The sequence below is a fragment of the Anguilla anguilla genome, chromosome 16 (genome assembly GCF_013347855.1).
Source record: "Anguilla anguilla isolate fAngAng1 chromosome 16, fAngAng1.pri, whole genome shotgun sequence".
Taxonomy (NCBI): domain Eukaryota; kingdom Metazoa; phylum Chordata; class Actinopteri; order Anguilliformes; family Anguillidae; genus Anguilla; species Anguilla anguilla.
In genome coordinates, this window is record NC_049216.1 from 7045554 (window position 1) to 7069449 (window position 23896).

General features: G+C 46.3%; 2 protein-coding genes across 2 annotated transcripts in view; one reads left to right on the plus strand and one right to left on the minus strand.

The window, feature by feature from the left end:
- Positions 1-23858, plus strand: dnajc24 (DnaJ (Hsp40) homolog, subfamily C, member 24). The gene is made up of 5 exons (XM_035396558.1): positions 1-130; positions 678-808; positions 10477-10615; positions 22129-22197; positions 23213-23858. The coding sequence occupies exons 2-5, from the start codon at positions 701-703 to the stop codon at positions 23347-23349; spliced, it is 453 nt and encodes a 150-aa protein (XP_035252449.1). The 5' UTR covers positions 1-130; positions 678-700; the 3' UTR covers positions 23350-23858.
- immp1l (inner mitochondrial membrane peptidase subunit 1) overlaps positions 23661-23896 on the minus strand; it is a 15185-nt gene continuing 14949 nt past the window's right edge. The window contains exon 6 of the mRNA XM_035396556.1: positions 23661-23802. Coding sequence (XP_035252447.1) covers positions 23737-23802 — 66 coding nt within the window. The 3' untranslated portion in view covers positions 23661-23736. The remainder of the gene's footprint in view (positions 23803-23896) is intronic.

Genomic DNA, 23896 nt, shown 5'->3' on the forward strand with positions numbered 1-23896 from the left:
TGGGACTGTAAAAAGTGTAACAAACATTTCCATGTGGTTCCGCACAAAGTTAATATTGGGGAAATAGGTAGCTAACGAAAGCCGAGTGTTGTTATCTCGTATTGGTACGGAAAGACAATGCCAGTTTGAGGTTTGTTTGTTATATATTCTGTGAGGAGTGCGCGTTTGTTTATAGCATGTCTTAATACAAACCACACCGTCGTTTCTCCACCTTGCTTGTAGCAGTGTAGCTAGATCGCAGCATTGCGTGTTAACCTGCTTGAGAAGTAGCAGAACGGTCAGAGTGCTGACAGCATGCATTCACTGTGCAACACGAGAATTGCCTTGATATCATTGCTTTTATTAGGTTTGCTTGTTATGCTAACACAAAATAAAGTGTACATCTGAGCTAGTTGGTTAACTGCATTGCTAGCTCGCTTATTTTAGTGGTTAGCTTCTGCTTTGCTCTTTTGCTGGTTGGGGCTCATATTTGCAGTTATTCGCACCCATACGTGCATGAAAGTGAATATTTCTAGGAAATTGGTACACGTTCCGGTTTCTTATTAAAGCTAACATGATAACATTTTCATGCGAGTCTGATAGTTGTCTTTCTAAGCATATTGGTGAGCTAGCTTGCTGGCTAACCAGTTACGTTATTCAATGACAATTAAAAAAAATGTTTTATTTTAATTTTACAGTAGATGGACGCTGAACTTTCAGTATGACGCATGAAGACATATTACAGAGAGATTGGTATGCCATACTTGATGCCAGTCCTTCAGATTGCTTTCAAGAGCTGAAACAGAAGTACCAGAGATTGGTTCTGCTGGTATGTACCGAGTTCCGTCTTCTGCAACTTGCACACAAGGGTGGTTCACTTTTAAGATGTGGTAATATAACCAGTAAAGAAACACAGTTTTTGTGCTAATTCTAACAAATCGCAAATATGTGACGTATAATGGTAATCAGATTAATAACAATCCTACACAGTTGTGGCGGCACCCACTGAACTGTTTTTCTACTAACGCTTGTAATGCTGTATTAACAAAAATAGTTATTTTAGAGAAAACCGCCAATAGTTTCCCTTTTTTGGCCCGGGAGTTGAGAACAAAAAATTGGCATATTAAGTGCTTGCTGACATTCATAAAATATACAGTGTGTACAAATAATTGCTTGGACAGAAAGTGTATTTTCTGCATGGCATTTATCAGTTTAACAGGTGCTGCATAACCGTGTCTTGTGGCAGGTCGCCCTTTTACTTTTAGTCTTCGATAGTTCAGATGAGATCCCAATACCAAGTTAGCAACATGCAGTGCGGCTCAAAATACAGTTGGATTTTTCATTGTTAATTGCTTGGACAGAAAGTGTATTTTCTGCATGGCATTTATCAGTTTAACAGGTGCTGCATAACCGTGTCTTGTGGCAGGTCGCCCTTTTACTTTTAGTCTTAGATAGTTCAGATGAGATCCCAATACCAAGTTAGCAACATGCAGTGCGTCTCAAAATACAGTTGGATTTTTCATTGTTAATTAAAACAGCAATCAGTGAATTCTTTCCAGTTTTTTTTATCTCGGAAAAATTATGTGAAACAAAAATGATTATCTACTCTCAAATATCAGATACCATTATACATAATATAATATTATATATATATATATATATATATATGTAATGTAATATTGTCCAGGACACCAGTTCTTTAAAAATAAAAATGGAATGATCTGAAATCTCAGAAAAAGTATCTACATATCTTATCGTGTTACTCAGAATTAATATTTGTGGTTATTTTATTAATCTGTGAATGAGAAAGTGCAACATAAGCTGATTTCTGTAATCCACCATTTTCAGATTAATTTTAATTACAGTTCACCTTTCAACAATAAATCGCGTGGTTTCAATCAATCAACACCACGCATTACCAGGGTTTTCGAAACTGTGTTCACAAAAAGCATTTTCAAAATAAATTAAATTTATAGATAAATGTTCATTTCATATCCAAAGCGGCTGTTTTTAGGTGGAGCAAAGACACCATCAGGTGTTTTAGCAGTGTAGGTCTGAGCTGCTTGATTGAATGGACTAAATTGCTATCATGCACAGAAATGAGAAAGCATTACTCCCCTGCCAAAATACATAAAACAACTTGTAAAAAAAAGCAGACACCCCCCCCCCCCCCCCCCCCCCCCCCCACACACACACATACACACACACACTCACACCCCCATGACTCTTTAACCGCACCCCGTTAAAAAGACCATTACTTGTTTGGACAGGGACTGGGACATGCTGGGAACCTGAGGAGTCAGCTGCACCAGAACTGTCAGGCAGACAGCTTTTAGATTTAATAATCCAGCCCGTTCACTTAAATAAATAGAATTGGCTCGAGGCGAAAGTTAAACACGGAAACGTCTCCCGGCGCCTGCCCCTGATTTAATGCTCCGAGTGAGCGCGGCCGCAGACATTAGGGGGCAGTAGCGTGATGTTATTGGCCTTTGCTCTGCCCTCTTTCGCTCGCCTTCTGTCTGAATACCTGCACGCGCCTGTGATGCGGCTTTAAAAAATGGTTGCGTTTTATACAGGCGCGAGCTGGGATGATGTATAGCCGGTCCTCCGAGTGTTCCAAATTGCCAGCCCTCTTACATTGTGTTCTTGCCTCTCCGAGCTCCATTAGCTCAAGTAAATGAATATTTTACAATGCGTGCAAAGAGACGGCAATTAAAGCGCGTAACTCAGTGGGATGGAGGGCGGGCTATTAAAAACCCTGGCTTTTTTCTTCCGTAATGTATTTATGACAAATACCTGCGCTACATGGGAAGGAAAAAGCTCTGAGATGAAGGTAGTTTGCACTACCTTATTTAAAACCCTCTGAAGAGGAGTTATTAAAAAAAAGAAGTTTTTTCTAATTATGAGTGTTTTATTGCTTTTAATTGCCAGTAGCGATAGTGACTAGAGAATTAGAATGTTCAGTGATTATACACCATACAGGGTTTTAAGGCAGATGTATTAATGGATGGCACAATTCTGCATTCTGTGAAAAATGCATTTCTATCATTTATTAGTAAATACGTGAATTATTGGTGTGTGCACTCACACAAGTTCATGCGCAAACATTGACCCACATAAAATATGTATTCAGTATTGGGAGGGGGGAGTAGCCTAGTTTAGCTTTCAGATGTGTTGAAGGGGTGACTAATACCGAAATTACTATATGAATTCAGCTGCAGCACCATTCTTCGTTGGAGAATACGCCAGATGTAGCTGCTTCTCTGAGTTTCTTTATCAGTGACACAGGCTCGGGGTTGAATTGGGCCGAGCTGCGGTGTATGGTTTTCTCCCGAGTCTGCAGGTGAAGGGCACTGAGGGGAAAGACTACAAACGTAATGCGGTCAGACATCAGCCCTGTGCTGCCTGTGTCAGTATCACAGTCAGGTCAAGGCTGGCTGCCTTGACCCGACTGGCTCAACCTTATGAAAAATTCTGAACCGAAGCCTTGGTACGATTGGAATTTCATGCCTGGAAATTTGTGAACTGAATGGAACGTAGAAGGCATCTTGTTGTATACAGATCACACACACACATTTACTACACCCAGTCCCATGAAAGCTGGTGGATATAAATGCCTCGCCCCCTTCCTAATGGGTCACGCGGTGTGTAAATACGCGAAGACACCGCGTAAGCACAGTTACGCCTGGTGACCCGGGCCCCTTCCCCTGGTGACCCGCGCCCCTTCCCCTGGTGACGGCTTGGGGGTGGGGGGTGAGGGGGGGACCGGAGCGGCCCTGATTGGGTCACTTGGGGCCGCCGCCACCGTGTCATTAATTTGGCAGAGCGATCAATTAATGGAGAAGGATACGGGGAGCGTTGACAGAACACGCCGCCTAATTGGAGCCCGATGAACCGAGCAGCTCCTCAGAGCGAGGCTGCGCGACGCGTACCGGTCTTCCCGCCCCGCCCCGCCCCCCCCCTCGGCGCCTGGGCGCGGTTTGCGTTCCCCCCCCCCCACCACCCCCCCCCCCCGACCATCGCGCGCACGCGTGGAGCGCTCGGCCCGGAACCTGACGGCGAGGTCGACCTGAGCCCGTGAAATAAGAACGACGCGCTGCGTGTAATCATCACCGGAGATGAGTAACGCTTCAAGCCGTCGCGGCGAACTGGCTGCTCGATGCAGCCGGTAGCTAGCAGGCCAAACGCCTACAGGTGCAGCGTTCTTTGCAAAGTGAATCAAATTAAAACACTGAAGTATATTGATGTGTTGTACGTGTATTTAGAGGGGTTTTCCATGGAATCTTTCATTGAGAGCTTTTCATGGAACCATTGACAGAGAGCCTGTTCTAATGGTTGTTCTCTCAGGGTTCTTCAAGTGGACAAGGTTCAGCGTAGAACCATCACCCATAGCAAAGAACCATGTCAGAACCTTTTTTCAGTGTGTTGGTTCTTCACTACCACCTTTACAGCAGTAAATACTTTTTTCTTATAGCACAGCGTTCTTCAAATGAGCAAAACAAAAACGTGGAACCATAATCCATACCAAAGAACCCTGCGAGAACCCGGTTTCGTGACGTTGTTCAGTAAGGGACCGTTTGGTGACTTACGCCACGGGACGTGTGGGTTCATGGTGTCACCAAGAAAGGGAGGGTTTCAGATGTCAGGCCACGCCCCCAACCTCATCGCACTCTTGTGATTGGCCAGCTGCTGAAGCAGTGCGGTTGGGCACAGTGGTGCGGCAGGTCAGCCGGCAGACTGCAGGGTGAATATAGGCGGCCAGTTACGCACGTTATGGAGGACACGGGTTCCTGTGTGACCCTTCCAAGATGGCGGAGGACATTGAAGTGATGAGACAGACCTAAAAATATGATTGGCTGTTCCAAATATGGAAGTAGAGGGAAAAGCAGTGGGAAATACAGATGCCTTTTGGAAAATAAAATAAAAAACCCCACAGAAATGTGAGAGCAAAAATTGAATCCAGTCATGCATAAAATAAAGTTGCTCAACATTACTAGCAGAACAGCCAAAAAAATAAGGATGTCATAGGAGGAATACGAATGAAAACAGTGAAGATATATGTATCTGTAAATGTAGTACGGACAAAACGTTTTGAATAAGCTAATGAGTGTGGAACAAATGGTATTGGTGTATTTTTGACATCTACTAACTGACAATAAGTAAACACACCAAATGCTATGGGCCTGCACTGTTTCCCTGGCAACCTTATAACCGAAAAGATTTACTGTGCATCTTCATAGTGCTTCATTTCTACAACTGTATATTTTGTCCAAGCAGTAAAATTTGCTTATATACATTTCCATGTAAATATTTGACTTGCACATATTTCCTGTACTTAACTGACTCAGCAAAATTAAATTTTAGAACATTTCTCAAAACACACACGCACACACACACACACACACACACATACACATATATGTATGCCGTAAATTATATGCGTATCTAGGACAGAGTGAACAGTGTTAATATCCCTGCAAAAGTTCTCTTTAGTAGTGCATTTAAGCCCTTAAAACTGGTTAGCAAACCCAGCCTGTGTTTGCTGGCATTTGTCAGCTTCACGTACATGCAGTAATGGGGACCTAATTGTGTACTAATCTAGCTAATGTGGGAGCTTGCACAGCAATTTAAGTGTAGATTGTTTTTTTGTAAGTTCATTCACTGGCTGCATCTTGAGTGAGTATGTTGTTTGTTTAGAATGAAGTTCACCTGATCAATTTAAAATAGTCACCTCTAAGGCCGGTGCAGTCATATAATTTGCATTTAATTAAGTTGGTTATCTGGTTTGTTTTATTGACCAACAGAAACATATTTTGCATATGCAGGGTTTTCCTGAGTGTTTTAGTTATCTTGCCTTGCCTCTTGTGTTGTAGTTCTAGTTAAAAATGAGTTATCTTGTGAAATTATTTTAGTGTAATGTGTTATAGGCTAAAACCACAGGTGCCCCGGTCCGTGATCACAGTTGTGATCACAATCTTTTTAACGTGTTGCTGACACAAAATGTCCTAGTAAATGAATGTGTTGAAAGCTGTGGGAAGCCTGCTTGAAGTTTTAAATGTAAAAAAAAAAAAAAAAAAAAAAACAAAACCCTTTAATTGACATTTCATGTCCTATTTTTTGTGTGCAAAGGTAGATCTCAGATGGCCAGTTTCAGAGCGAGCTTTGCCCAGTTTCAGAGCGAGCTTGGCCAGTTTTGGGAGTGAGCTTTGCCCAGTTTTGGAGCGAGCTTTGCCCAGTTTGGGAGTGAGCTTTGCCCAGTTTCAGAGCGAGCTTTGCCCAGTTTCAGAGCGAGCTTTGCCCAGTTCCAGAGTGAGCTTTGCCCAGTTTCAGAGCGAGCTTTGCCCAGTTTCAGAGCGAGCTTTGCCCAGTTTCAGAGCGAGCTTTGCCCAGTTTCAGAGTGAGCTTTGCCCAGTTTCAGAGTGAGCTTTGCCCAGTTTCAGAGTGAGCTTTGCCCGGTTTGGGAGCGAGCTTTGCCCGGTTTGGGAGTGAGCTTTGCCCTGTTTCAGAGTGAGCATTGCCTGGTTTCGGAGTGAGCATTGCCTGGTTTCGGAGAAAGAGCTTTGCCCGGTTTCAAAGCGCAGGCTCAGCTGGTATAGGCACTTGCCAGGAGCGCAGGCTGGCCTCCGCAGAGGCTGGTTTGAGTCTCGGTCACGTCATTTGCTGGCCGAGTCCGCAGCTGCGAAACGCAGCTCCTGCACTTTCATTCTGCCTGGGGTGGGGTGTGTCAGTCAGGGTTCCCCTGGCTACCGCTGCATTAGCTCCTCCCAGCAGTGTGGGAGGCACCCGGAGGCTGCCAGTCAGTTATTAGTAAGGGATACCATATTATCCTCGAGCAGTCCTTCAGTACTCTGTGGCCTGCAGCTTGTAAAACAGTCACTGGCTTGCAGGTGATTGGCTGGACAAGGGCAGGCCATTTTCATCTGCAGTAGTCTTGTTTTAAACTGTGGGGATACAACAGCGGCTCTGAAGACACAGCTGCGTATTTCTGAACTGCCAGTGGACGGGCTAGATTTTTGACAGTAAGTTAGCAATCGTAAATGCAGCTAAGACTGCCAGCTAATATATTGGGTGGCTTGAAGGCCCCACTCTGATTCGCATAGAGAAAGCCTCACATTTTGGGCCATCTGGAACCTGCGAGCACCTTAAATGCACTTGTGCACTTGTTCCTGTTTGGTAAAAAGTATTCTGATGCTGCTGATGACTTCAATGTCTAATGAGTTCCTAACAGAACTGAAGTGTGCTTGTGCTCCCAAAGTGTACATACTAGCTAGTATGCAAGTATGCATAACGGAACACAGCCGTGGATTCTACGTGTTATGTTACCTCATTTTATACCATAGTGAAATAAAACAAGAAGTCATGGGAGGCCACAATACTGTGTCCAAAGAAAATGAGTGCAATAATTGAGATATATTTCTGTTGGATTATTTTAAATCATCTTTATGGGTGTGAGTAATTTCTTGTACATTACATTGTTTATTTTACAATAGCAAATCTTTTAGCATCATTTTTCATAGGTCATTACCTACATTGTTTATTTCATATGACCTTCTTTACTCGTCTTTTTCAGGGGCGTGAATAACTTTGGATGACAGTAGATATCTATTCAGACATTACATTGCATTATATTACATTACAGGCATTTAGCAGACGCTCTTATCCAGAGCGACTTACACAACTTTTTACATAGCATTTTACATTGTATCCGTTTGTACAGCTGGATATATACTGAAGCATTTTCGGTTAAGTACCTTGCTCAAGGGTACAACGGCAGTGTCCTTACCCGGGAATCGAACCTGCGACCTTTCGGTTACAAGCCCAGTTCCTTACACACTGTGCCACACTCCGTTCCGTGATGCGTTTGTCCTACGCTGGTGAAGCCGAGAGCTTTCGGTCACGTTTTCCAATGCTTTCAGCGCCGATCGGTTAAAGGCGACACTAAAACCAAACCCGAGCTTCAGTAATCAACGTAATCTCCTCTCTCTCTGTACCATAAGCACAGCGAGCCTCTTAAGTGAATTGAATCAATGGACTGATATCAAAGGAGCGTTAATTGTATTTGAAGTTGGTGCTTTCTTGTTGTTTTTAATTAAAAGTTTGACTGGCGATTGAATTGGAAGCCCCTAGTTAAGATACTGTTTTTTTCCTGATTCTCAAGGTGACTCCTTTGTGGAACCTTCTTCAAGGGTTTTTCCTCATTCTACTTTGTCTGCATTAAAACGAAAGTGGACGGTGTTTGAAAATTGAATTCAATTATTCATATGGTTTTTGCATGTTCCTATCCAGGACAGCTTGATAATGTTAATAATTCCATATCTTTCCATATTTATTTTTTATCTCTTTTCACAGAAGTTTAATGTTACAACGCTATCACAGTATTAAACATTAGAATCATCTCAAGCCTATGTACAACAGAGTGTACAGGCAAGTTGTCTGAGCTATTATCTACCTGTTATCTGGTTTTTGTCTTACTACAGGATAGGAAGACCACCATGAAACAGAAACAGAGTGTCTTCACTTGTTCTTAATGTACTTTTTTTAACATCTCTACACTTGATTCTTTTAGACTTTTTTTCCGGTTTAACAAAAATGAGAAGTATGTTTTTTCCTGCAGAATTTGTGGGAAAATTCCCAGAGGACGCAAAAAACCCATGACCACCCCTCCCCCCTCCACTGCAGTCCCGCCTGACAAACAGCTAACCCCCATCATGTAAACAACAGCCACCACCACTTAGTCCATTAAGTACTCCTTTACGCAACGCGGTCACAATGAGAAATTGTCCATTTTCGCAAAAATACGAAAGCATACGTAAGACGCGTAAGGTCAAAGTACCAAACCCCCCATCCCCCCCCCCCCTCAAAGAAAGGGCTTCAGTGAAAGAGTGGAGGGCCCACCGCGTGCGGGCCGGTGTGATGTGCGTGACTACTCCGCATGTTTCAGTACATTTATTAGACCCCCCCCCCCCACCCCTGTCCTTTGCGCTGTCTTTGCCCTTTTTTAACCGAAACGCCGCCGCCGCTGACGACGGCCGATTTTTAAATGGACCGGAAAGAGCGCGGCATCGACAGACGAAAGCAGACGAAAGCAAACAAAAGCGGAGCAACGTGTCAGATTTCGCCCGCAAGAGTCTGTTAATGATTCCCTCGGCGCAAGGCTCGGGGTTGAGTTTTGGCTTTTGTTACCAGAGGGTTCCCGTCTTACCTCTCATCCCCTGGGTCTGTCCATTTCTGAAATCTGTGACCACCCTTAAATTGTTTGAATTAGTTTTTAAATAAATGTGATTACTTGAACTTGGTTTGTCTTCCTCTTTAAAATGAAAAATATAATTGCGGCAAACCGTAAATTAGCCTGCCTAGGAATGTTGGTTGTTGTAGTTCGGTATCCCCCCCTTGTATCAGTACTCGATTTGGATGCAGTTCAGCTTCTGGACTACGGTGACCATACAAAATGCAAACGCGCACCCAACTCGCACTTATAATCAATGTCCGGCTAAATGCCTGCTAGAAAGGATCTGAGTCGTCCCGCCCCCCCCTCCCACCGCCATCTCCCGGGGGGCGAATCTCGAGCCCATCGAGGGCGAGAGACATCGCCCCCAGCCCCCCCCCCCCCCCCCCCCTCGCTGATCGCCGGGGCGAAGCTTCGAGACGCGAGGGAACCCGCGGGATGATGAAATTAGAGCAGTTTTTTGCGGGGCCAGGAAATGCAGCCGAACGGGATCGTCGAAGGTCCACTAGCAAACAGGAACTCACCCGGAGGCCATCGCGAGCATTACCAGAACAAAAAGGCTCTTCCACATTAATATTCATCAAAAGGGGTGACATAACCCCTTTCAGTGTGGATGGGACCCTACCACTTTGCGATTAGTTTTTTTTCCCTGCTCCCTTAAGAAGTAGTAGGAGAAAAAAGTAGGCTCTCAAGTAACAGTAGTGCAAAATTACTAACGTTACTAACGTGATTTGGAGCCATTGTTTTTGGTTATTGGTTTGGCCCTTTGCTGTTTATTGCAGAGGGAAAAAGCTCCTCCCCGGGGAGGAGAAATATCTTCAGTCTTCTGTAAGGTCTGTTTTTGTTTGCTTTAGTCAGCCTTTTTTGGGTAAATTGTCCAGAAGAGGACCAGGCCCATCAGCAAATTACCCAGAAAATGTTGCTGGAGCAGGCTGGGATGTTTGCTCTTTACCTGCGGGTCGTCCATCTCTTTTGCCTGTCCTGTTTCGACATCACTTTTTTTTTTCGTATGTTATTTTTTTGGTGTGTTATTTTTTGAAACCCTGAGTTTTGCACCCCGGCCCCCTAACTCTTCATAAAAACACACTCACACGCACACACACGGACGCACGCACACGCACACACACACACACACAGGCGTTATCTTTCCCTCTCTTGTCTGAACCCCGATATAAGACCGCGCCGATGGTGGCTAATTGTTGTTGTTGTTGTTTTGGGTCCCCCGCCCCCCACTCCCCGCCCCCCTCTGCATGCTCTGCTGTGATTGGCAGTATCACCCGGACAAGCAGGGCCCCGACGCGGCGGCAGTGGAGGTAGAGCGGCGCGCCGAGAGGTTCATCGAAGTCGACCAGGCGTGGAAGATCCTGAGCAACGAGGAGACCAGGAGAGCCTATGACCTCCAGCGGCGCGGTAGGCTTTCTGCGCCTCTCCACTGGGCTCTCTCTCTCTCTGTCTCTCTCTCTCTGTCTCTGTCTGTCTGTCTCTCTTTCTCTCTGGCTCTGTCTCTCTCCCCCCCTCTCTATCTCTCTGTTTCTCTCTCGCTCTCTCTCTCTGTCTGTCTGTCTCTCTTTCTCTCTCTCTCGCTCTGTCTCTCTCTCTCTGTCTCTTTCTCTCTCTCTCAATTCAATTTTCAATTTCAAAGTGCTTTATTGGCATGACAAATATAGGCACTTGTGTTGCCAAAGCAGTGGTTATAACATACAACTATATACAATTAATCAATTAAAAAATATATACAAAAATATCAGTAAGTGATGTTAGGTGTGTGTGTGTGTGTCTGACTATCTGTGTGTTGTGTGCATGAGTGAATACTATGTGTCTGCTTGTACGTGTGTATGCTGTATGTAAATGTGTGCATGAGGTGGTCACACATTGTCCCTCAGATTATGGCAAGAGAACACAAATTGTGCTGCTAGTATGCAGCAGCCTTTTTCTTCTCCTAATAGGTAGGGTAATCTATCGTCATTGGGTATATCATTGAATTGGGGACATTTCTGGATTATTTTTTGGTAGAATTTTTGGCGAATTTGGTCAAATTTTGTGCATTCCATTAGGAAGTGTTTTTCCGTTTCAATTTGGTTGCCTTTGCATTGTTGGCACAATCTTTTTTCTTCTGGCAACCATGATTTTCTGTGCCTGCCAGTTTCTATGGCTAAGTGGTGCTCGCTGAGTCTGTACCTCGTCAAGGTGGTTCTCAGTTTTTTGTCAGTAACTGTGGTCAGGTAGTTCGCTACAGCATACTGTCTTTTTAGGGCCAAATAACATTTCATTTTACTTTGTAATTTTGTTTTAGTTTCCCAGTAGGTTATATAATTCTGTTTCAGCTGTGTTGCAATTTGGTTTATTCTAATTATGTTTGTAGTTTTGTTCTGATCCTGAGCAGGTGAGGTGTTAGTGTGTGTTAGTGTATGTGGGGAACTAAGGCTCAGGACCAGCTGAGTGAGGGGATTGTTTGCTTTGCTCAACTCTTGGTATTGCAGGGCTTTGTATTGATGTGAGTGGGGGTCACTTTGTTTTAGGTGCTTCCAAAATTTGATTGACCTTTTTTGTATTTTGATAAGTAATGGGTATTGGCCTAATTCTGCCCTGCATGCATTGTTTGTTGTGTTTCTATGTAATTTCAGGATATGTTTACAGAATTCTGCATGCAGGGTTTCAATTGGATGTTTGTCCCATTTGCCAAATTCTTGACTGATGAGTGGACCCCACACTTCACTGCCATAAAGAGCAATTGGTTCGATTACAGCTCCAAAGATTTTAAGCCAAATTCTAATTGGAATCTCTACACAAATTTGTCGTTTTATGGCGTAGAAGGCCCTGCGTGCTTTCTCTCTTAGTTCATTCACTGCAATGTTGAAGTTTCCTGTAGAACTGATTTTTAGCCCTAAATAATTGTAATTTGAGGAATGTTCAATGTAGTGTGTTCCTAACATGAATTTGTGTTTTGTCCCCTGAGATCTGGATCTTTTTTGGAATTTCATAATTTTAGTTTTGTTAAGGTTTACTGCCAGGGCCCAGGTCTGGCAGTATTGTTCTAGCAGGTCTAGGCTTTTCTGTAACCCCTGTTCACTGGGGGAAAGGAGAACCAGGTCATCTGCGTAGAACAGGCACTTGATCTCTGAGTTGTGTAGAGTGAGACCAGGCACTGCAGCTTTTTCTAATATGTTTGCCAATTCATTAATATAAATATTGAAAAGAGTTGGGCTAAGGCTGCAGCCCTGTCTTACTCCACGTTCCTGAGAGAAGAAATTTGTTCTTTTGTTGCCAATTTTTATGCCGCATTTGTTCCCTGTATACATTGATTTTATTAGATCATAGGTTTTACCCCCTACACCACTTTCAATAATTTTGTAGAATAACCCTTGATGCCAAATAGAATCAAATGCTTTTCTAAAATCAATAAAGCAAGCAAATATTTGTTTTTTGTTTTGGGTTACATATTTCTCAATTAGGGTGTGTAGGGTGTAAATGTGATCAGTTGTGCGGTGATTTGGTAAAAATCCAATCTGACTTCTTCTCAAGACATTGTGTTTAGTAAGGAAGGTTAAAAGTCTAGAATTTATGATACTGCAAAGTACCTTCCCCAGATTACTGTTCACACAGATGCCTCGGTAATTGTTTGGGTCAAATTTATCTCCATTTTTGAATATTGGTGTTATAAGCCCATGGTTCCAGATGTCAGGGAAGTAACCTACACTCAGAACCAAATTGAATAATTTTCTCTCTCTCTGTCTCTCTCTCTCGCTCTGTCTCTCTCTCTCTCTCTTGCTCTGTCTCTCTCTCTCTCTGTCTGTCTCTCTCTCTTTCTCTCTCCCCCCTCTCTGTCGCTCACTCACGCTCTGTCTCTGTCTCTCTCTTACTCGCTCTCCCTCTCTGCCTCTTTCCCTCTCTCTAATCTACTAAAAAACACACTAAATTTGCTAAAAAAAACACACCGTACAAACACTAAAACACGCACCAAACACATGCCATGCGCACACAAAAACACACACCAAACACACATTGATGAATTCAACTAATGATCTGTGAAAATGATCTGCTGGGTGTGGGCCTGGACTGTGTCAGTACAAACATTAACAAATCCTTTTAATGTATATCAGAAAACCGTTACCTAACTGAGACTTCTCATGGCTGACGTCTTCGGCAAAACATGAAGCTTATACCAGTAAAAGAAATACCCGCACAAACATACAAAAAGTGGAACTTGGTGGAAACACCAATCACATCACACCTGGAAACACCAATCACAGTCGAGGCGGAGCTACTCGTGTCAGGGGGGGGACTGAGGGGGACGGGGAAATGGGAGGCGAAACAAGGAAGGGGAGGGGAGGGTAGGGGAGGGGAAGGGAGGCGAGGGGAGGGGAGGCGAGGGGAGGTGGTGGATATATAGGTCAGGCCTGTCACGCGGGGGCCAGCGCAACGCAAGCTGATAGGCCGGCGCTCTTTCCCCCCCGGCCTGAGGAAAGAGGTCCCTCAGACCTCCATTAAGGCCTCCGATAAATGTACGCTCGGTTCAGGCCCCGCACGCCATTAATGGGGGGGGGAGCCAGTGATAGCGGACGGGGCCCGCGGGGGCGAAACGCTCAGCGGCGCTCCGTAACACCCACCTCCCCCCCCCCCCCCCCCAATACTCTCCAGAGCGTCTGACTGTAGTGCTGGTCGCTATTGACTTCGCCCGCCGTTGTACGTCAGTCTCGCAATCGAAGCTGTCCCTTCACCCCGAAACCTCTCCCTTTTACTCCACCGCGTCGTTCTCTTTCTCGCGCGGATTTTTGTTTGCACCCCCCTCTGAGGGTGGAGCGGCTCGTTTTTCGCTCGCAGCCTAGCCGGCGGCCGGAGACTGTGACCCCTCAATCGCTCTCCCGCCCGACTTTCCCACGAAGCTGGCTCCCCCAAAGCTACGCCAGTACCTTCGTTTTACCACTAGGTGGCTAAAAGGCACAGAAAGGAAGAGCTACTGAGTAGCCGCAGCCCCGTTTTATCGAATCCCATTTTATGAATCCGCTAATCGCTAACAAAAAAAATACGATACTCCGAATATATAATATCCTGTTAAAACCGTGTGGCGCTTGTGGTGCGGACGGTGCGGTGGTGCAGTGGTTAGCACTGTTACCTCGCGTGAAGGGGGTTTGGGGTGTTTGTGTGGGTTTGGGTTTCCAGGTACTTCCACAGTCAAAAGACGTGTAGGACTGCAGACAAAAATGAGCCTCCCTGGCTAACTCCGGCACATTTACACAGTGCTGGGTCCCTGTCATACAAACGAACAGTTAAACGAAAGTAATTTGTTTGCAGCCCCTCGCTGACGAACAGGCATGCGGCAGAGAGCAGGTACCGTCTGCCGAGCTCGTTTGGGCCGACCGGTCTCCCGATCGCCTGCCTCGGCGGCATCGGTGCGCAGTAGCGTCCCATCACAGAATGACGCTGTGATGAGCGTCACCTGCGCATCTCCCTGCAGCCGTGATGTCACTCAGCTGTTTTCCAAAGGCCAAAAAACCCGCCGGTCGCTGCGACCGAGCGAGACCGTGAAGTCGCGATGAAGACGCGCAGCTCGCGCGCGGTCAAACCGTTAGCCGTAGCCTCGTTTGCCCGGGCTTAATGGACCGTAGTTACCTTCGACTCTGGGAAAGTGGCAAGCAGAGCGAAAGCTTTCTCTTCGACGCGTGGCTAGCGTGGCGTCGAGCTCGCTGGAAATGGCGACGGTCTCTCTCTTTCTCTCTCAGTCTCCCTTTCTTGTTTCTCTCTCTCTGTTTCTCTCTCAGTCTCCCTCTCTTGCGTTCTCTCTCTCTGTTTCTCTCTCAGTCTCCCTTTCTTGTTTCTCTCTCTCTGTTTCTCTCTCAGTCTCCCTTTCTTGTTTCTCTCTCTCTGTCCCTCTCTCACTGTCCCTCTCTTGGTTTCTCTCTATGTCCATCTCTGTCTCTACCTCTCTGTTTCTCTCTCTGACTCTCGGTTTCTCTCTCTCTCTCTCTCCCTCCCTCTCCCACTATCTCTCTCTCTCTCTCCCTCCCTCTCCCACTATCTCTCTCTCTCTCTCCCTCCCTCTCTCACTATCTCTCTCTCCCTCTCTCGCAGTAAGAGCGTGTGTAATTACTCTAAAACAGCGGAGTCGCGGGGCGAAGACGTGTCCCCGCTCTCCTGGCCCGGGGGGTTGCCGCCGCCACCGCAGCCTTTTCAAGTCGCGGGTCGGCCGTGCCTGAGCAACCTGCAATCATTTCATCGCTTACTGCGCGCGGTTTAATTGCCAAAATACGGCAGCCCGTTGCCCTGGCTGCGGTAACGTCTCGCATGTCTTCTGTTGTCGCCTTAATGAAGCCTGTATCATTTCCCCCCCATTCCCAAACCCCTCCCCCCACCTCCTCCCCATTTCACCCCTGTTACCACAGCTGACCTCTGTGGAAATACAGAAACATTAGAGGGTTCAGAGGAAATATAGAAATGTAGAGAGGGTTCTGTGAATATATAGTAATATACAGATGGTTTTATGGAAATATAGAAATATACAGAGGGTTCTATGGAAATATATAAATATACAGAGGGTTCTATGGAAATATTGAAATATACAGAGGGTTCTATGAAAATATAGAAATATACAGATGGTTTTATGGAAATATAGAAATATACAGTGGATTCTATGAAAATATAGAAATATACAGAGGGGTCTGTGGAAGTATACGGAGGGTTCTATGGAAATATATAAATATACAGAGGGTTCTATGGGAATATATAAATATACAGAGGGTTTTATAGAAATATATAAATATACAGAGGGTTCTATGGGAATATATAAATATACAGAGGGTTTTATAGAAATGTATAAGTATACAGAGGGTTCTATGGAAATGTATAAATATACAGAGGGTTCTATGGGAATATATAAATATACAGAGGGTTCTATGGGAATATATAAATATACAGAGGGGTCTGTGGAAGTATACGGAGGGTTCTATGGAAATATATAAATATACAGAGGGTTCTATGGGAATATATAAATATACAGAGGGTTCTATGGAAATGTATAAATATACAGAGGGTTCTATGGGAATATATAAATATACAGAGGGTTCTATGGGAATGCATAAATATACAGAGGGTTCTATGGGAATATATAAATATACAGAGGGTTCTATGGGAATGCATAAATATACAGAGGTTTCTATGGGAATATATAAATATACGGAGGGTTCTATGGGAATATATAAATATACAGAGGGTTCTATGGGAATATATAAATATACAGAGGGTTCTATGGGAATATATAAATATACAGAGGGTTCTATGGAATATATAAATATACAGAGGGTTCTATGGAATGTATAAATATACAGAGGGTTCTATGGAAATACAGAGAGGGCTCTGTGTGAAAAGCTTTGCTGGACCAGGCCCCTAACGGTGCTTTAATGTTATTCTGGGGGTGCCTTGAAAGAGACTCGGGCCCCAGTCTGTGGATTTTTAAGCCCCCTTCGGCCCCGGGGTCCCTCGGGGCGTGGCGCCGTCACCCGGTCCAATGGCTCTGCGATCTGACAGTCCGGACAATGGCCCCGGCGTGGACCATTGGGGAGGCCCGACTCCAGGCCCCGGGGGAGGGGGCGAGGGGGCGAGGGGGTCCACCCTCGAGGATTTCCAGCACCTAGGAGCAGATGTTTTTTGGAGAGGTGCCGTCCCGACGTCCGTCGGCTTGCCATTATTGAGAAGCCTCCTCCTTTCAAGGCCTGGGAAACAGGCACCTCCTGATTTTGACTTGCTTGTTCTGTGTGTAGCGTACATGTGCTCAAACGTTTTAAAGAAGGTGGACACGTGGAGATCGACCATTGATTGTCTACTGAAGGAGAATCGAATACTGAAAACTATCGATGAGTGAAGAATCAAATTCACTGGTGCTTGTTCAGTCTCGCGACTAAATAATGGAATCAAGAACGTTATCGTGTATTTTAGCGTTTAAGACATAAAAATCATACCTTCTGAAAAAAAATCAGTCAGGTGCTTGGAAAGCGGTCAGTAATGAACTAAAACTGAAAACCAGGACCAGTTGAAAACACAAAACCTTGCTGTCTTTAAATACACAGCATTGGCGTGGAAATAGTTTTGGAAAACGTTTGAATGTTTATTAAAATAAGCAATTCATTTTGAAGGGGAAGAGTTCAGTTTACTTTAAATTACTTCTTATTTTAATATTTTGAAACAAAACAAAACAAAAAAAAGGCGGGGGAAGAGGTGAATCGATCGTCGTCGGAGGACTGCGGTGTGGGCGTCCGCCAAACTTTTGGCGGCTTCTCTCGTTGCTCCAGAGGTTCGTCTCGCCTAATTTGCAGACCTCCTCGTTCCACACGTTCCTGTTTTTTTTTTTTTTTTTGGAGGGAAAAAAAAATTTGCTTCCCCTTCCTCGGATAAACTCGCGGGTGAAGCAGCTGGTGGAAACGTTTCTCGGAGAGAGCGGGCGGGGGCATGGCGTAGCCGTGGCCGCGAGAGAGAGAGAGAGCGGGCGGGGGCATGGCGTAGCCGTGGCCGCGAGAGAGAGAGAGAGAGAGAGAGAGAGAGCGGGCTCAGGCCGCCCACCCTCCCGTCTAATTAAAGACGGGCGCGCCGAAAAAAAGAGCGGGAGCGGAAACGTGCTAATTACTGTTTCTGCACAGAGGCGCGGGAGAGGGGCGGCCGCCCCCGCCGACGGAGGAGTGTTACATTTCACCTTCCCTCCGCCCCTCCCGGCGCTCTGCTTCCCCCTGCTGCTCGGCCACGTTTCCCCAGGAGGTCGGACGGAGACCGTCTCTCTGTGTTCGGCGCGGCACCCCCCCCCCCCCCCCCCCCCCCCCCCCCTTGCCCCCTCCCACCCTATGTCACGACCGGCCACGGAGTTCGAAAAAAACCCCCCTCCCAGTTACTCCCTCACAGATCGGCTACCCAATACAGTTGGTCGGACGCTCGAGTTGTTCCCGCGTTTAGGTATGTGATGGCCAACGGCGGACTTTCACACGCCCGGCCAGCACACCGCAGCGGTCAAGCAGTGAAATGGAACCCAGAGGCTCAGAAAAAATCCAGAGTTGTACAGTTTACAGTCACGACGGTGTACGGGACACTGTCCCGAAATTTCTGTTCAGATTTTTCAATAGGCCCTCACAATAAGGGGCGACATAGCTCAGGAGGTAAGACCGATTGTCTGGCAGTCGGAGGGTTGCCGGTTCAAACCCCGCCCTGGGCATGTCGAAGTGTCCTTGAGCAAGACACCTAACCCCTAACTGCTCTGGCGAATGAGAGGCATCAATTGTAAAGCGCTTTGGATAAAAGCGCTATATAAATGCAGTCCATTTACCATTTACCATTTACAATTTTAATTTAAATTGACCACCACCCATTTTTCCATCACTTAACTCAAACCCGCTCCTCTAACTTGACTACCCTTTGTTGCTGTGTGTCTACAGTATCACCTTTTCAGACTTTTTTTTTTTTTTTTTTTTTGGTCAGCACAGCACCAGGCACCAATAACTTCTGCCTCACCTTCATTTGAAATGACTGTACAGCTTTCCTTTCATTTCAAAGTTGAACCCTGGTCCAAAATTAAAAAGTGATGTTTTTTTGCATGCAGTAAGTACAGGCATGCGTGGTTAGGCATTCACAGCCACACGCTGCAAACACAGCTACATGCTGTAAGCTCAATACCCAACCCCACCCGCTGATGTCATGAGCTGGCCTGAGGACCAGAGAGAGCTCTTCAGCTGATTGGATGAGCACATACAAAATATAGTTCAAAAAAAAAAAGCTGTTCTTTCCTGCGGATAGCACTCTTATCATTTCCTGTCTCCTGGAATCTTATTGAAGAATTTCCTCTCAGCTTTCGGAGAAATCTTCTCAGCAGGGTGCCCCTTGAAGGAGGTAGACTTGGCGTACTTTTTATGTGTGTTCTATTAGACACACAGTATGACACTTCTGGTTAGCTCTAATGCCATTACTTGGAAACAGGTGAGCCTTCTCAGCTGCTGTAATGGAGGTGCAGTGAGTGAGGGTTCACAGATTGTGTGCAGTCCGGTGTAGTCATAGAGGAGAGATTCCGGGGATGTTGGTAATAACCCTTTGAAGAGTAGGGCGTCCTAGAACTCCACTGCTGTCAATCACCAGTAGTGATTGTGACATCAGCATTAGAATGTTCAGTTAAGAACATTCACATATTTGTGATGTCACATCTTAAAGGGTTTTCGGGGGGTCAGGGCAGCAGCAGTTACAGTGACAGGTTTAACTCCCAGGGAATGACCCTGTCCGATTTCCCCACGCCAGGAAGGGAAAGGTGGAGAGACTCATCCGAGGAGTCGCACGCTTTCTCCCTCTACTCTCACTCCACGCCACTGGCTACCCCTCCACCCATATCTGTACTCCGCAAATGCCAAGCGCTATGACGGCCTAATTTCTCCTTCTTTCAAACGCGACCTGTCCAAAACCTCGTCAAACGTAGGGGTTTCCCCTTTCTTTGTTGGGAGCTTGTCGTTTTCGTTACCTGACCTGTTCCTCATTGAATGAACTCCATTTTGACCTCATCTCCAAGTAAATTTGATGACATTAACAGAAAGGAGGGGGAAAAAAATAACCTGATGCAGTGCTTGAGGAGGAGAAGGCCAGCTCATCTCCTGGTGATAAGTGTGCTGGAAGCCACCCTGTCTGTGCTGGCAGGATTTCCAGTCCTACCGGGCCTGGACACGCTAACGCAGATAACACGTCTCCCAGATCAGAGCCCTGAAGCTCCCCACAGGCCGTGGTCTGGACATCCAGCTGAGGACTGGGGGACTCGCGGCTACGCGGCCGCCTGGCTGGTGTTCCCCCTGGGTAGTGCTGGGGAGCTGGAGCCTCCTTCAGTGCCTCCCATCGGGAGTGATAAGTGGGGCGGAGTGCAGCAAGCTGGGCTCTCAGGCTGAGGACGATTCTACCTAAAACAGTCACAGCCAGTGGACCAGGCCCGCACTGCCCGAACCACAGCCACTGGACCAGGACAACACAGCCCAAACCACAGCCACTGGACAGCACCGCCCAAACCACAGCCACTGGACCAGGCCCGCACTGCCCAAACCACAGCCACTGGACCAGGACAACACAGACCAAACCACAGCCACTGGACCAGGCTCACACAGCCCAAACCATAACCACTGGACCAGGCCCATACTGCCCAAACCACAGCTAGTGGACCAGGCCCATACTGCCCAAACCACAGCCACTGGACCAAGTCCACACTGCCCAAACCACAGCCAATGGACCAGGCCCACACTGCCCAAACCACAGCCACTGGACCAGGCCCACACTGCCCAAACCACAGCCAGTGGACCAGGCCCATACTGCCCAAACCACAGCCACTGGACCAGGCCCATACTGCCCAAACCACAGCCACTGGACCAGGCCCATACTGCCCAAACCACAGCCACTGGACCAGGCCCACACTGCCCAAACCACAGCCACTGGACAGGACCGCCCAAACCACAGCCAATGGACCAGGCCCACACTGCCCAAACCACAGCCACTAGACAGCACCGCCCAAACCACAGCCAATGGACCAGGCCCATACTGCCCAAACCACAGCCAATGGACCAGGCCCACACTGCCCAAACCACAGCTAGTGGACCAGGCCCATACTGCCCAAACCACAGCCACTGGACCAAGTCCACACTGCCCAAACCACAGCCAATGGACCAGGCCCACACTGCCCAAACCACAGCCACTAGACAGCACCGCCCAAACCACAGTTAGTGGACCAGGCCTGCACAGCCCAAACCACAGCCACTGGACCAAGCCCATACTCCCCAAACCACAGCCAGTGGACCAGGCCCACACTGCCCAAACCACAGCCAATGGAACAGGCCCATACTGCCCAAACCACAGCTGGGTCCGTTTCACTGCAAGGGGTCCGTTACCCTTACACTGTTCATTACAGGGCAGAGGGCCGCCCCACAACAGAACAGCACCGGCGGATATGTTCTAGCGGCTGCTTCAGTGTCCCGGCTTCACTTCACCTGGTGCTTATGAATACAGCGCAGCGAAATGGGGAACGTTACCATGGCAGCAATGAAACATTAAAAGCTTAGTTTTACTACCAGAGCAAAAAAAAAAAAAGAGGTAAACTTGAAAGGAATAACTTTTTCTTCTCAAAAAGTAGTCATAGAGAAACGGTTCTTTCTCTTCGCTTTGTTTGGGTTGAGCGTCTCCGACGTCGCCCTCCCTCATTGGCTCACAGCAGGAGCCCTTGCATGGTACGTCGCCGAAAACGCAGTGGTGTTTTAATTACACGAACACCTCCCAGACCTCTAATTATATCAGACTCCCTATCACAATCATTAACAGGAAATGAAACCTTCAGCACTCTATTCCAGCAGGAGTTCACAACATCGGTACTAAGCAGTTCACACCTCTACAACAATTAGCATGCATGTGCATTTAGTACCCTTTAACCCAGTATGAGCAGTCTTTGTGCGACAGAATCACGCGGGATGGAAACGCCGCGGTCTGTGGAGGATTCCGCCAAAGATAGTCCAGGTTCCCGTCCTAACAAAGAGCTTCTCTATCTTGTTTGTTCATATGACAGTGAATGTTAATGGGAAATTTTCTGTACCTGTTTATTGAAGATTAAAACAATGGAGAATGGCCATTTTGAATTTTTCATAATTGTTGGTTTTTGGCAGACACAGGCCAGAAATTCCGTCTGGTAAAGCTTTATTGTATCAGTTTTGAATTACAGTTGCCGAATTACGGCAGCCTGACCAGTAATGGCTTCCTTTCATAACTGAACCTCAAACTCCAGTGGAAAAGTTAGTACAGCGTTGCCAGGAACCCAGAGATAAATGCTAAAATGCTAGCCATATGTTGACTTGTGATGTCAGAATGGGTCAAACGATGCAGCCCCTCGTGTGTGCGCGATTCCAGGGTCGCTCCACTCATTGTCTCCCATGTCCCATTTGCAGCCCAGGAGCTGAAACAGAGCTGGCCGGTCGACGCCCACATCTGCCTGGACGACATGGACTGGGATGACGGTGAGAATCCCCATAGATAGCCCTTCCAAGGCACCAGGCGCTCGCTCAGTCCAGCCACTGGGAACTCCCATGATACTCCTGTGGTCCTCCCACAGAACCATTTGAATAAGTTCCATCCACTCTTACCTCATTGTGACATCACAGAACCACGCTGCCATTTTGGCCCTTTTAGAACCCTCTGGTCACCTGTTATTAACATGTGTCTCGTATCCAGATTATATCCATATAAGATTTAGCCAGGTTGCATTTTACACCTGGCATTAATGTGCATCTCCACTGTCTGTATTGAGACCCAATCACACTTCCACTTCAAACAAGCCGCACACAACGTCCTATTCTCCCCAATGCACAAGTCACTTGAAAGATTTTGCTCCTGGCTTGTTGTAGGCTAAGAACATTGTTATTTTTGCAATAAAATGGGCCTTGAAAGAAAATGGTGGCCATCTGTGAAGCTACGCAAACACGTTGCATGAGGATTGAAAATGCATTTGCTTTTACATTTGTGTTCAATGTGGCCACAATATGTCCCTGACCTTGTTCAGAGGTAGCTTGGGTGATTGAACCACAATTCATCTTCGATTCGTCTTTGGTGCATTTACACCTGTATTTTTATGTGGTCGAGCGCCATCCGATTGCAGTCCAATCACCCATGAGATGCATGTTAATCCCACTTGTAAATGGGGGTCATAGTCTCCTGAAATTTTCCTGATAGTCAACTAGGTTTTTTTTTTTTATTACAGTAACACATGGGCATCTTCCAAGTTGGTAGTACTCGGCTGTGCAGTTTCAGGCTGTGCAGTTCTAGGATGTGCTGTTATAAAGGACAGACTCACGCAAGTTCATTGATATATACAGCGTCATCACCAGAGTAACATGCGTAGTGAGGTCTCGTTATTTTCAGTCAGTGGAGAACGACGAGCCAGGGCGGGCTGAAATCTGGTGGTTGTGCTGTTCTACCTCGCCTGTCCTGCGGCCCTCTGGGCCGGTAGCTGACCTCGCCCTCGCTGCCTTTCAGGTGAGCGGGCCTACAGGTACGGCTGCCGCTGCGGCGGAGAGTTCGTCATCGGGAAGGAGGAGACCGAGGAAGAGGAGGAGTCGGTCGTCTGCTGTGACACCTGCTCCCTCAGCATAGAGGTGAAAATGGCCGCCTGAGGGCATCGCCGAGCGTCACTACGGACATAACGGACTATCGGGGGGCTTCTTTTCACGCTGCGTCGGACATTTTGAACGAGAGTTCATTATGAGTGGACTGAAATGTGGGTTTGGGTGATACTAAGAGGAAAGTAGTTTGGCTTCAACTATCAGTACCTTTAAAAAAAAATGGGTACTTGGACACTATTTTTTATTTATTTTTTCCTTTATTTTTTGCTTTTATTTCACTGTTGAATGAAAGGACTTACCTTTTGGACAGTCTTTTCCATGTTCATTATATGTATGTGTAGAAAATGACAGAAAGACGGCCATTAAGTATAAATAAGCATTTATTTAAAAACGTTCATTACAAAATCTTGTGTATTTATTTACAGAACAAAAGAACGGTCAGCTTTTTACAATTCTTCCATTTGGACTTTTGTTCAAAGCGCCAAAATCATGTGGAGGCCACAACTGCAAAATAAATAAATAAGTATGGTTACATTTTTGATATTGATTTAACATGTAAACAAGTCTTAATTACAAGAGTCATTTTTACCCTTTGGAG

Coding starts and splice junctions, on each gene's coding strand:
- dnajc24 (XM_035396558.1), top strand. CDS start 701: ATGACGCATGAAGACATATTACAGAGAGATTGGTATGCCATACTTGAT. Junction 809..10,476: donor ACCAGAGATTGGTTCTGCTG/GTATGTACCGAG, acceptor TGTGATTGGCAG/TATCACCCGGACAAGCAGGG. Junction 22,198..23,212: donor CGACATGGACTGGGATGACG/GTGAGAATCCCC, acceptor GCTGCCTTTCAG/GTGAGCGGGCCTACAGGTAC.